This window comes from Solea solea, chromosome 18 (assembly GCF_958295425.1).
Source record: "Solea solea chromosome 18, fSolSol10.1, whole genome shotgun sequence".
Lineage (NCBI taxonomy): Eukaryota > Metazoa > Chordata > Actinopteri > Pleuronectiformes > Soleidae > Solea > Solea solea.
The window spans coordinates 19544870-19559136 of NC_081151.1; the positions used below are offsets into that span (position 1 = coordinate 19544870).

Here is a 14267-nt window from a genome sequence, read left to right on the forward strand (position 1 = left end):
GATAACACACCAACAACAACAACACACCGGACGTCACATCTTTCCCCGCAGCCGCCCATCAAACACTTTTCGAAGCAGAATCCACACCAGAGGATCGTCACTGTGTCTAAACGGGATTATCACACTGTGGTCTGTCCGTGTGTCTGTCTGTCTTATCTGTCCCACTGCAGACTGCGGGGGGGGGGGGGGATCCTCATAACAAGGGCACGAGGAGGGGAGCGAGAGTACATGAGAGACTATAGGGGATTGCTGGAAGAGAGGAATAAAACTGGGATAGAGGGGGAGGGGACGGAGGAGGAGGAAGAGAAAAGGGCTTGAGGAGGGTGAGGGGTGAAAGTGAGCAAGGCTGGGAGTTTATCTGTAGTGGGGGGGGCGGGGCGGGGGGGGGGTAACTCTGTAAACTGCACGCTTCTTTGCTGTGACTGCTGTTCTACATGTGTAGGAAGCCCCTTTGCATTATTTATCATTCAAGCTTGTAGGGGATAAAAAATAATAAGGCTAAAAAGATGAGTCTGTGGCCTACATTCATGCACCCCCACCACCACCACCACCATCCTTCCTTCCTAGATCACAAGATGGAGCTGAGAGAATCGTACAAAGGCGACAAGAAGACATGTGGCAGTGGGAGAGACAATGGAATACAGCAAGATTTGAACCTGAATTTAAGCAAGTGACCTTTTTAACAGAGGCTTGGTTCAAGGCCTCCATGTACTGTACTTAAAACTCACTGCACCCTGGTTCACTGGCTGCACGATAACTTCTCGCCAAGTCTGCATGGGATTATGCAAGAAAACAAAGGTGTTTGTTTCTTTGTGATGATAACGCCGCTGTAAAATGTCAATGTTCACAATCCCAAAACACCCGGAACTACCACGACAGGAATTCCACGCAGCTTCTATAGCCCCACACAGCAACCCAAAAAACACACAAGTAAAACATCCTGTGTGTTTTGTTTCGGAAAGCACACCATGTTTTGTCTGTGGGGCTCAGATTACAGTTAAATCTAATGCTCTGGGGCAGATTTGGAGTTTAGATTATGGACAGGTCTGGTTTTTGTATGTGTCTCACTGAGCATATGCTCACATGAGAGAGAGAGAGAGAGGAGGCGGAGAAATCTGGGCTGCATCCCAACATAAATTCACCCCCTCACCACTACCCCCCCATGGGTCTTTGAAAACCCCACCTACAACCCAAAGGGGTGGCAGGTGGTGGAACTGCTGCTGCTGCTCCACCCCTTATCGTTCCACACCTCATTGTTCCAGAGTTGAACTCAAGGCAGCAGTGGATTTTTGTTTCTCTACAGTATCTCACTAAAAAACATCTTCAGCTCAGGATCACTCTAACAAGTCTTGGCATCAGATCTCCTTTGGTTTCTCACCCCGACTCTGTTTTGACAGCTTTTGTTTTCGTGCGCCTCCACGAGGCTGTGTTCAAACTGAGTGGGTTGTTTCTTTTATTTAGGGCCGAAACTGCTGACTTTCCTTTTATTCACGCACACGATCAGTCATTCAGTCTGTCAGCGCGCCAGGATTATATACACAATCAAATCCAGAGCTGAGGAGGAAAACAAGGTCAATCCTCCGAATGATCCAGCCACCATCTGCGTGCCTGTCCTGGTTATTGGGCTGCTTTGTGCTTCACACCCGATTCATCCAACACCCAAGGCTTTATATTTGGGACAAAAACACCGCTTTTCAGGGGATTTCGACCAATTTAAACTTGACAATATAGTAGCACCATTGTAAGTCAAGCGAGTAAAGTCACACTGATATCACTGGGTTTGTTCATTTTTCAGTGAAAGTGTTTGCAAAGTACAGCAAAGGTCACCAAAAAAATGCCAAAACAGGGAGTGGGAGCCAATGAAAGAGCAGTATGATTAGACTGAAACAAGAGTTACTTGTTTATTTCCCTAGTGATGATGTCCACATGGTGGAAAAGAGTCTAACAACAGTCTCATCATTGCCAACTCTTTGTGTTACAGTGTGAGCGATGACACACTGAACACGGCCTGATCTTAAAGGAATACTTCACCAATTCACTAATTTAGCTTTGTAGTACTAGAATAGGGGTAGTATTTTTGAAAAATTGTGCTTCCCAACCTCAGTTTCCCCTCAGTCGAGAAATAATTCCCCACTCTTTAGACCCACTTGTAACCTCATTCCCAGAATGTAACCAGTGTCCGCCATCTTTGCTAACAGTTCCGCTAACAGGACCAAGTGTCACTGGTGGGCACGTAACAAAAGAAAAGAATGAAGATATTTCTAATGTAAACAGTGTCCGCCATCTTTGCTAACAGTTACAATAACAGGAAGTGTCACTGGTGGACACGTAACAAAAAAAAAGAATGAAGATATTTCTAATGTAAACAGTGTCCGCCATCTTTGCTAACAGTTAAGCTAACAGGAGGACCAAGTGTCTTTTAAGATTTAAATAGTAATTCAGTTCAGAATCTTTGAAAATAAGTACGTTTTTGTGTTGAATGCTAATTAGACACTAAGACAAACTAGCAGAGTAACTAGCTTGGCATGCTAATATTAGCATTTAGCCCATAGCTTTGCATTAGTGTAGCCTAGGCCAGTGTTTTCCCAACCCTGGTCCTCTGGGACTCCTGTCCACCATAAACCAGAGTCCACTATCAGATATTGACATTTTAGACATTTCCGTGCTAAATGTTGGAGATTAACGCACATTTTCAGGATTTTTAAGTCTTTTGTAACTGATCTACAGTTCGACTGTGCGAGTCCGGCATATTTGGCGACAGCACTGCCGAAAGCCGTCGATCGTGAGCCGTAACCTGCAATTGTCTTCACGGAAAGAAAATTAGAGGTGTTAAAAATCCAATGAATGACGCCTGAGTTAGTTCCATGCTGGCTCACAATCACACCGTCCTGATTTACAGGAACTGAAAAGAGCTTTTGTTCATGTTCGCAGTAACTCATGCCCTTCCTCCTTCAACGTGTCAAAATATCTGCACAGAATAAAAAGCCCATGGTCATGTGTATTAATACTTCATTATTGCCATCTGCGCCACCGAAAAAAAAACCTACTTCTAAAACTGAATGTTTCAGTGTGTGGACCACACGCAGGTGACTAATCTACAGCTCAGATTAGATTATGTAGCAGTTTTATGTATCACTGCACAGGAACATGGCCTCGGGATTAAAGCAACACACACACACACACACATACTGCAGTGCACTGCTGTAGAAGCTACAGCACAAGCAGCTGCAGTGATGTCAGATGATGATGATGTTATGATTCAGGGGAAAAACTGGGTCACCAGCAAATGTTGATTTTTAATTTCTGTTTGGATCCATGTGCCGTGTCATGGAAGATAAACTACAGTGTGGTGCTACACTGTCAGATCAACACGTCCTAATATCCCAGGTGGAGTGTTTCGACGGACGCTGAGTCAAAGACAGATTAAACGGGGCGAGTCGGTGAAGACATGTGAGCGTGGAAGTCGAGAATCAGCTTTTGGTCTGCAAATAGCTCATAATCCTGAGGCTGTAGAGCAGCAGAGCAGCGTTACGTGTCTCACTCCACCTCGTCTTCTCTGTTAGAGAGAGACAGAATACTGAAATACAAGTGTCGTGGTTTGGGGGATCTATAAATCTTGATGGATTGCATAGTTTTAATGGTATTCCTCATTTCGCAGCACATATTTTACATCAGCCGAGTCTAAGTTTTCACTCAAAAACTAAAGTAATTCAGCATTTTTATGCACAAACTAAGTAAATTTACAGTTTTTAATTTCTTCCTTTCGTCATTTGACTTGAACTGAATGTTAAAGGGACATTGCTTTTAAAAAGCTACTTGCTTTTTGCGTATTTTAACCATAAAAGGGCCAGAAAATGTCAATATCTGGCAGTTATTTACAACTTACTGCATGTTCAAATACTGTATTACCAATTTAAAATGAAGAAAACCGAAGTTTTATTTAGAAAAAACGCTGTAGATATACACAAGCACCAGATTGTGCATGTTCAATTTCAACTTTCAACAGTATGAGTCTTTGAATTCATTTCCCCATACCAAAGTCCATAGAGAAAATCAGTGATTTTAACATCACAGCCCATAGGAGTCGTCGATCCACTGCTGCCTCGATTCTGTGTATGAAATCCTCCGTTTAGAATGACTGCAGTGACACAAAGTGACCACACGAGGCAGCAGCAGACCAGCAGCTCCAGCTAAAATCACTGATTTCCTTTATGGACTTTAGTGTGGGCGAGTGAGCGGTTCCCAAACTTCAGTTTCCCGCTGGAAAAGTCTGTCTAACAGTGAGATAAAGACGTGAACAAGCCAAGTTCCCTGTAAGTATTTTACTACACGTGCAGCCATTATGTAAATCTGGCAAACATGAGTTAAAACTCTTAAGGGAATTCCTTAAAAAGGCCGAACACATGAGATCAACTGTGGAATATGACAGAGAGTCAACTCCCTTATTTCGAGCAGCGTTTCAGCCATAATGTGCTTCATAAATTCATAAAGATTAAACATTTTATTGGCTGTGTCTCTGTTAAGATTGTACAGGAGGGAAAAATGTCTCTCATCTTTCCTGTAATGGAGGGGAAAAATGGAAGAGGAGGGCTCCTTCTCCGAGTGGGCAGACACAAAATAGATATTGCCCATGTGTGGAGAACAGGATTAGAGGAAAAAGCGCCGGACGGTTTCACAGCACAGAGTGCGCCATGAAAACACATCTCCTGTGTCAGAGTTGACCTCCTGACCTCGCTGCCTTCACGTTTAACGATGCCACAGAAGTGCGGATGAAAAGTTGCCCCGCACCTCATCTATATGTTAATGAGGCGTAACGTGGGCACACGACAGGCGAATGTGAGTGCTGTCACGAAGCAGAGAACGTCACTTTTGCAGGTCACGTTTTTTGCTAATCTGAGGACAGGGATCTGGACAACCAAGAACTCTGCTTTCTACTCGTCCACTCTCTCTCTGTGCTCAAACTCGTGAACTCTGACCGTCATCTGCACACAGCACTCTTTTCACTCACTTTTCATGCACGATAAGTCACGACATAAAACTCTATTGCATCCTAATTAGGGTCCGAGCGCACAAGGTTTGCCTCGAAATGAATCTTTGTGTTTTTGAGGGCTTTTGAATGACGATTTATAGATTTAACAGTAACATAACGGACAAAAAAAACAACCTTTTTACACCAAACAAAACCCAGCTTCTCACGGTATCAAAGGTATCAAGGGTCCACGGTACTTTATCTCATAAAATAGAGGTTTTAATAACGTCAATTGTAGTCAACAATACCACATTCCTTTCCTTATAAGAATACTTACTCAAAGGCTTAAGGCCAACAATTAACTATAATCCTGCATAATCATAATAATCATTTAAATCGGGGCTATACGATGACAAACTCAGTTTGAAACAAACTGAATTTTACAATTCAAAACCGACGCAAATGTAAGAAAGGCCTATAAAAACGTTGCATAAAAATAATAAGAGAAAGACGCGTACGTGAACAGAATCTGAGGCAGTAGAAGTCAAATTTAGCTCATTCTGACCAAAAAAGGCATAAAAACAAAAAGAAATGTGCACTGTAGGAAATGAGTTTGTCATGTTGAACCACAATATTAGCAACAGCATCAGTTTATCTGAATTGGGTGTTATTTGAACAGGCTGGATTTAAACTAACTCTAAACTAAATTAACTCAATTTTGGCTCCCACAATGCACTTGCCAGTCTCTCCCCTCTTGTGCCCCTCCCAAGGTCAAAAAAGCTCAGTCCTTCAGTTTGGTGCTCTAAAACAGACAGAGCTGCATCTCCTCCATAATCACATGTCATCTTCTGCCCTTTCTTGTCTCATCTCCATCCGTTAATTGTCAAAGCTCTTCCTTTGCTCATGACCACCATTGAAAAGTATGCTGCTACTGCCACCAGCAGGACAGTTGTTGAACTGCAACAGGTTATTTTATCTCTCCAGCCACAAAGTCAGTGCAAGGAATCAAATTGTATACAGAAATCTTCCAAAAACTTGTTTAAAACAAACAAACAAAAATGTTATCGTTATTTATTTGGCAAATAAGAAGTCAGAAATTAATCAAGCATAACATTCAACCACTAAAACAAATTTTTCTGTTCATGAATGCAAGTAAATAACTATAATTTGACGTCTTAATTGAGAAATAATAATGTAAAACACGGTTTTAACCTGTCGACTCGAGCCTTTTCCTATTTTATTCCACCCTGTGTTGTGTTTTACTGTTGTATTTGCTTTTGAAATTTTATTCCCCTTTTATTGTGAAACAAAAGAGGAAACAAACAGCCCCAAACATGACTCATCTTAACTTAATTACATTTTTTTACAGTGAAGCATGCGAGATATAGGATATTTGGATCTATATCGGACTTTCCATTTTTATCTGTGTCCAATATCCAGTGATGTTGACCAATATCGGACTGATACTGATGCTGACCGATACCAATATCGATACCGATTCCATCTCTAACGCTTACCCTGAATCTGAAGGTATTAAGCTGAATTTCTAAAGTTTACTTATATTATATTCTAGAACAGGGGTGTCAAACATACGGCCCACGGGCCAGAACTGGCCCACAGGAGCATCCGATCCGGCCTGCAGGATGAATTTGATAAAAAAATATTCACACTACGACTAGAATCCAATCTATAGTTTTTCTAAATTCTATATTTTTGACTTCCATATATACTTGTGACGAAACACTTGTGCCTTTATAGATCTACTGTGATCTTTGGGTTGTAATGCGCATGTGTAAATGCATACGGTTGTTGAAATTGCACTTATTTTTGTAATTTTTTTGTAAAACAATACTTCAATGAATGCAGAACAAAGGGGAAAGAAAATAGGAGTTCTGCTGTTATTAAAGCGGATAAAGCGGTAGAAGATGAATGAATGGATGGATGGATGGATGGATAATGGAGGTGTGGTCAGAGGAGGGTTCAGATGCTTATCAATGCGAGGCTGCATCAGATGTGAGCAGCGACATCAAAACAACCCGTTCTACATCTGAGTCATGTTTAATTATACTTAAGGGGGGGAAGCATGCACGGCTTGAGTCGGAGAGGAAACTGGAGGGAAAAAAAAAAAACCCCAGACGAGATTAAGGAGAGAGAGACAGAAAGAGAATTAAACACGAGTGAAAGCACAACACCACAGGAGGAGGAGAAGGAGGAGGGATTCTATTTATAACTAATTGTTTCTGATGGTCTGTCAGTCAGCCAGAATTAATGCCTTTTGCCGTTCTATCAGCTTAGCCGCTGCACTTCAGGGAAATGAGCCTCCACTTAATGCTTTGTCACACGCACCTGCACACACAAACACAATAGCACTGGTGTATACACAAACTTTCCTCACGGGAGCTGTGGGAGTATACTGGAATGATGTAGGCTACACACTCTCTCTGCCCTACTTTCTCTCGCTCTCCTCCCTTTTTCATTCTGTTTTCAAACTTCAACACAGTCATCATAAAATATATTCAATGAATGCCCCCCCCCCCAACTCCACCATTTCCATATAAGGGCCCGAAACTGCAGCAGCTCCACTTTGCAGCTGAATACTTGCTGGGTGAGCTGTCCCAGTGGAGGGGCTTCAGTCTAAAACAGGAAGGAGCAAGAAACTACAACCCCCCCTACCTCGAGTTAGGGTTACCTCCTATTTATAAGGGTTACCCAGGTAACCCTAACCCCCCCCCCCCGAACATAAATCCATATGCACATGTGGACACTTAGAGTACATGCAAGAGTTTGTGTGTTGTCTTACCCAGTGGAAGCCCCTCACAGTCAGACATGGTCACTGCAGGGACTGAAGAGGACCAGGACAGTGTCTTCTTCCGTCAGTGGAGTCTCTCTGTTTTTATGACACTGTTTTTAGCCTCTTAGCTGTTACAGTCTCTCTCTGTTTAACTCTCCTACACTATCCTCTATGTCTCCTTTCCCCTTCCTCTTCCCTCTCCCCCTCTGCACAGTGTGAGCAGTGGCCGGTGGACATGCCAATCAAACATTACACTTCACGATTGGATACTAAATTTGTAACTAACAGTCTTCCCTTGGGATTCTATTTCCCTCAGCAGGCCCTTTTGGATATTACTTCACAGGCTTTTTTCCAGATTTATCTCTAACACACCTCATAGTTTAAACCGAACAATGAAAAGTAATAATCATTTTATTTATAGTAACGACAAGGCAACACTCAAGATAAAAATATGACAAAAATAATTCCTCAATCATCAAGGCCACAGAAGAGTCTTTATTTCCACTGGCCGTACATCCAGGTTATATTTCCATCCCACAAATATCCAAGCCTCTCTCACATCAACAACACGTGAAGGTATTCCTTTGATGTTCCGAGTTGACGATTTTAACGGTAACAAAGCGGTCAAAGAAACTGAACCTAGCACAGCTTCTAACACACGTTACCCTAGGAATGACCTAATCAGAGCTACTTTCTAACACTATCCATCTATCATCTATCATAGCTATCAAAGGCATCAAAGGTCCACTGTGCCCTTCATGTAATAACATCAAAGTTCCACGGTCCCCTTCGTCTAAAACATCAAAGATCCATGATACCAGATCTCTTTCCCCTTAAGAAAATCTACTTAGGTGTGCTTAATCTTTAGGCAGACCCTTAATAACTCCTTATGTGGACTTCCTGGGTGCGTGTGTGTCTATAGGTCACATATAAAGGCTTTAAAAAAAATAGTTTTTTCGTCTGCTTATGTGTTATTGCGTCAAAGTTATGGCTCATTTTATATCACATTTTTTTGGTATATTGATATAAAGTAGCAACAATTGTGCAGAAGTCACAAAATAGACCAGTTTTCTTTTGTTTCTGTTCATAAAAACGAACCAAGTGAACTTTGAACTGTGAATGTCTTCAAATGTCTAGGTTGTGCTGGAAAAACACTATAATACACTCTATATTCTTGTAGCCTCTGTATATACTGTACATTTTAACATATGTAAAAAAAAAAAAAAAGAGTAGCCTAAATGCTCTGTGTTCTCAGGGTTAAGTCCAAAGGTTAACTCCTTTAACTCTTCACATGTGATCCTGCATTAATTCCTGGCTCCTCCACCGCCGTTATCCTGAAAAAACAACACAAGGAGGCCTGAGGCTACACTTTCCTCTTACAGTTACAAATTCACCATGAAATGACCTGCACCAAAGTTGTTCTCTAGCGTGCAGCATTTCCTTCTTATCCACTTGAGCCTGTAAGAGAAAACACAGGAAGTTAGAGTTCACTTTTTTTTTTTACCCCTCGAAAGACAGGTAGGCCCAAAACCTGGCACTTTATCCAAAAAAAGATCCTGGTTTAATTTGGTAGTAGTAGTAGTAGCTTTTAGTACCTGTAAGGGGCGCTGGTGTCTCATTGATGAATTCTTTTGGTTTCCAGCTCCTCATGTGGTGTCATGTGCACTGAGAAATTACCAGGCTCAAGTAACTCATGGAGTCCAGAGTGCACTTCTGACAGCTATACTTAATCTGGGCGTTGTGTTTTTATTTCCTATAAATAAGACCCGACGAGCCGCCGCGCCGTGTGAACCCCTCAGACGGATATTAAAGCCAAGCAGAAGAGCAGTGAGGAAGTTCTCCCACAGCAAGTAGAAACCATGACAAGGAAAAGCAGGAAAATGTGTTTGTCTGGCTCTTCATGACTCCGCCCGGGTCACTGGTCCACTCGAGTGCACACATGTTCCCCCGGAGCAGCTTTGATTCAAGTCGACGCCTGACCTTTTCCACACACACACACATACACACACACACTCGCTCTTCTTGAATTACTTTTCAGCTGACTCAGCTGACCCTTTGTGGCTCAACTGAGAGGATTATGATGAGGCCAGGATGCAAGCATGTGACTAAAAGTGGGGGTCAGACGCTAGACATGTCCAGCAAGGACCGGTGTCACAGAGGTTAGGGTTTTAGTGTTCTGGGAGAGGGGAGGGGGACCAGGGTTATCTGGAGGTTTCGTCCTGCTCCATTATCTGCTCTCCTGTCACACATGTTCCCAAACCTAACACAGCACCCTCAGGCTTTACACCCATGACCAGCTTTGCTGTTTGATCTCCAGCTCTTGTTTGCAGAAGAGCTTGAAGGAACCCCCGCCCCCCCTTTTGCAAACGTAACCTAAACCTTCACCCCCACCAAAGACCTCTTGACCCCCCCTCCTCTCCTCGTTCTGGCAAGCAGAACGCAGAGCAACCACCACTGTGACTGTGTCTTTACGCACACGAGTGAGCGCACGCAATTAGTTCAGATGAGGTAATAGCTACATTCACTCCCGCGTCCAGAAAAGTGAGCCATTTATTCTTTTATTACATTGTAAAGTTGTTTAATATGAAGTTTCAGGCTCGAGTTTAGACGAACAAAGAAAAAAACTAGGGTATGAGGAGACGTCGGGCAGGAAATCTGAAAATAAACGCTCAGTGTAGGAACCTGGTTATTGCAAAAATGTACTGTAAAACAAGCCTATTATTCACAAGAAGATTGGTATTATTCAATGTAACTTAATGAAGTAAAATAGATAATACACAATATCTACGGAAAAAACAGGAAAACTGACGGTTATTTGTTGGTGCCTTGGTTCAATAAAGTAGTAAAAACATAAAAATAATATAATTTCAGTATTAGGTTGATAAGACACTGACGGCAGATCAAGCTAAAGAAAAATAAGAGTCATTAAAGGGCCAGATTTCCAGAGAATTTCCAGAGATGAATGTGTTATTTGATAATGAGACAGTGGAGAAAATAAAAAGCCCAGTACATTGCTCTTTATGGAGTAAAATAAATGAAAAATAAATAGTAAATATAATATAAATAATGATTTTAAGTTTATCCTTCATTTGAAAAAAATGGGTGAATTGAGTGGTGAATGTTGAACAGAATATAAAACAATTAAAAAACAGAATGGTGTTTGTAGGACATGCTTGTGAACTTGTATAGTGTATTATTTGGATGATGAATCAGAAATTTGTACATAAATAAATAAAGAAAATTGTTAGGATCCTGTTAACAAAATAAAAACGCATCGGCACCGAAACAAAACCTTGTGGATTCCCAGACTTCATTCTGTAGCCGATTGTTTGATCAATTCCACACATCAAAGTCGGACTCCTAAGCCGTCGTTTATGGTCTGCCGTGGCCCGACCTCCTTTGAAATATGAAAGAAACGGTCAGAGAGGCTGTTTCATAATAACGTCAGAGGAGTTACAAATACATAATTGCACACTCATTTGTCCCGCAACCAGACGCAGAGCGGAACATGTGTAATTTCCCTTTTCAAAGCGAGTGCGGTGAGCTTTTCATGTGGCGTCAGTGTCTGTGTACGGTCGCCAAGGACACTTCTCATGAGCAGCCTCTGTAAAATGATGCATGTTCATGTATGAAATGTTGGAAAGGTTTTCCTAAACTTTATGTCGACCTCTCTGGTATTTTCACATTTCACTCTTCAGTTTTTCTTTTCTTTTTTCTTCTCCGCTCGTGCGTCACAGTCTTCAGTCGATGTCTCTTTACAAGTCTTTGTGTCTCATCATCAACATCTCGTTATTTTTTCTCGTTAGTTTCATCTTTAGCAGCTTGAATGCATGTAAGAAAATAGGTATGTTATTTGGGATAATTAGCCAATTAACCACTTTATATGGTGTTTGATGTTGAATCTTGACTTGTCGACTCTGCACACATATTTATAGATAAGTGTTTTCTTATTAAGGCTAGATTCATTCATTTAAAGCACTTTAAAATTATACTATTATAATAAATCAGTTGACAAAATATCCTTTCTTTAAATCCTTTTTAATGACTGACTTGTGATTTTATTATGATGAAACATGATGTTTTTTAAACACTGACAAATTAATTTAAATAGTTAATCTCCCCACTCTCCATATGTGACGAGTAATTATTCTCTAAACTTACTCTTTTAACACTTAAATGGCTGTTTCACCCATTTTTTCCCCCACTTGGTCAAATGAAGAGTAAACTTCAAACAATTTCAACGCTGCTGTTTGTTTAATTTTTTATTTTATTTTATTTTATTTTTCAGATCTTTTACTCATAAAACTTGTTATAATTGACAGAAAGCAGTGTAGGGCAACTTTATGTTGGGTCAACTTTTTGTCAGTTTAAAACCCCGAGTTTTAAATGTTCACATTTCAAATTGAACACGCAAAATCTGGTAAACAAAATTTAGTTTGTTTCTTCCTTTTAAATTGTTAATACACTATTTCAACGTGCAGTAAATTGTCAATAACTGCCAGATATTGAAAGTTATTATGGAAAAATGGGCAAAAGCACTTACTCACAGGACATTTTCTGGCTCTTTAATGGTTAAAATAAGAAAAAAAAAAGTCCAGACAGACTTTTGAGGCTTAGCTGTTAACTGTCTGATGATCAAATAACATTTATCTTTGGAAATTAGTTAAAAAAAAAAGAAAAAAAAAAAGTATATTTTTTTGGGGTGAAGTGGCCCTTTAAGTTTCAGGACAAACTCATTACCTGTGATAATATGCTCCTGTCACACCACGATCCAAAGTAAAATAAGCCGTGTGTGCCGAGAGCTGACAGACAGTTTAATTAATAATACGAGTTGAGGAGCCTCGAGGCTGCTTTAAGAGCTCTATGTTAATGATCCTCCTATGGCAGCGGTGGTTGTATATGCAGGTACTAATGAACTCTTAATAGTGTTAAATCTAACAGCCTCTCAATGATTCCACTAACTGTTTTATAGCCGTGTGGGCAGAACCCCCTAATTGGGGACTTGCGGCAGAGAGCTGCAGTTCACAGCTCTTCACAGGTTTAACAACCTGCTGCACAATGCGAGGGCGAGACAAGTGCTGCAACTGCAATTAATTTGTTCCAAGGTAAACCTCTATTGTTACTGAAAGAAGAGAGAAAGGCATCCAAGGAGGAGATTATTTTAAATTTTTACAGACTTCCAGAGACGATCGACTGGAAAACGCGAGTGATTATAATTTAATGTGAAAAAAAAACCCACCACAACGTATACACATGTTTGTGTGTTTTGAATAATTGGTTAAGTGTTGCCAATAAAATGAAATAAAAGGCCCGGATGCACAGGTTAATTTCATTTAATTTGCGTGTAATCCTGTAACTCAGGGGCGGGGGGTGGGGGGGGAGGGGGAAGGGGGAAGATGTAGATTTGTGATAGAAGATTAACTGTAGAGGAGGAGGAGGAGGGAGGAAGCTTTCCTCTGCCTGGGGGGGCAACAGTTCCCCCCCGCTGAGAAACGGCCGAGGTGTGACAGAGAGGATTCCAAAGCATGCAACAAAAGGCAGGCACTTTGATTCCAGCACACACAGAGTCTGGTTTTCATGACTTCAGCGGACATTACATTGACATTAACATCTAACTGGACCCATAATCATGACCATACAGCATGTCTTCACCTTAAAATGCAATCATTTTTAGTTTTGACCCTATAAGGAAGACAAGTCCCCATAATGTGAGTGTAAACACACGCAGGTCCCCACAACATGAGTACACACACACACACACAGGTTTATGCAGCTATTCTTCTAAACCATAACCAGTACCGTCCTACTCACCCGCTATAAAAACGTAGTAAAACAAACCAAATGTGTTGTTTTTTTTAACTGTTGCTCAAAGTTAAGGCGCGAATACTCACAAAACAAGTCATAAACATGTAATCAAGTGCAAGAATGAATGTTTAGAAATGGCTTTTATTCTTTCTTGGGCTCATTTTGGAACGTTGGACTAGACAAAAAAAGCCATTTTTGTAGTCCGTTGAAAGGGGAGAGGCTACTGAATTATCATCACATTGTGGTATATTTGTAGTCAAGGAGTTGCTAAAGGGGATCAATGGCATCTGTGTGCATGGTGTTAGCATGGTGTTAGCCTCTGTAAAAAACAAAAACAAAACAAAAACAGACGAGGACAGAAATTCCCCCAATGTCCCTAGATGTCCTTAGACACCAAGAACATGCATGAACTCTAATATTGCGGAGCAGGTCTTCATTAACTGTGGGTATGTCTTAACAGGCTAACCACAATTGAAATCTGAGCTAAACCAGTGTCTCAGAAATCATAGGTCGTGCGTCATGAGGACCAGGTTCTGGTCTCCATTTGGGACTACTGCTCCTGACAAACACACCTGGTCAGTGTTTATGCAAGAACAAGTCCTTAATAGATAACAAATACAAACACACACACTAACCACAGTCCCTGATCCTGAGCAGTCCTGCCCTAAGGTCTCGGCCAGTTGAAAGACAGGGGTGGGGGGG

The 14267-nt window shown here is 41.2% G+C and overlaps 1 protein-coding gene across 1 annotated transcript in view; it reads right to left on the reverse strand.

Moving 5' to 3' along the window:
- Positions 1-8432, reverse strand: part of eml1 (EMAP like 1) — a 42796-nt gene extending 34364 nt beyond the window's left edge. Inside the window, exon 1 of the mRNA XM_058615112.1 lies at positions 7770-8432. Coding sequence (XP_058471095.1) covers positions 7770-7797 — 28 coding nt within the window. The 5' untranslated portion in view covers positions 7798-8432. The remainder of the gene's footprint in view (positions 1-7769) is intronic.
- Between the last annotated feature and the right edge of the window lie 5835 nt (positions 8433-14267).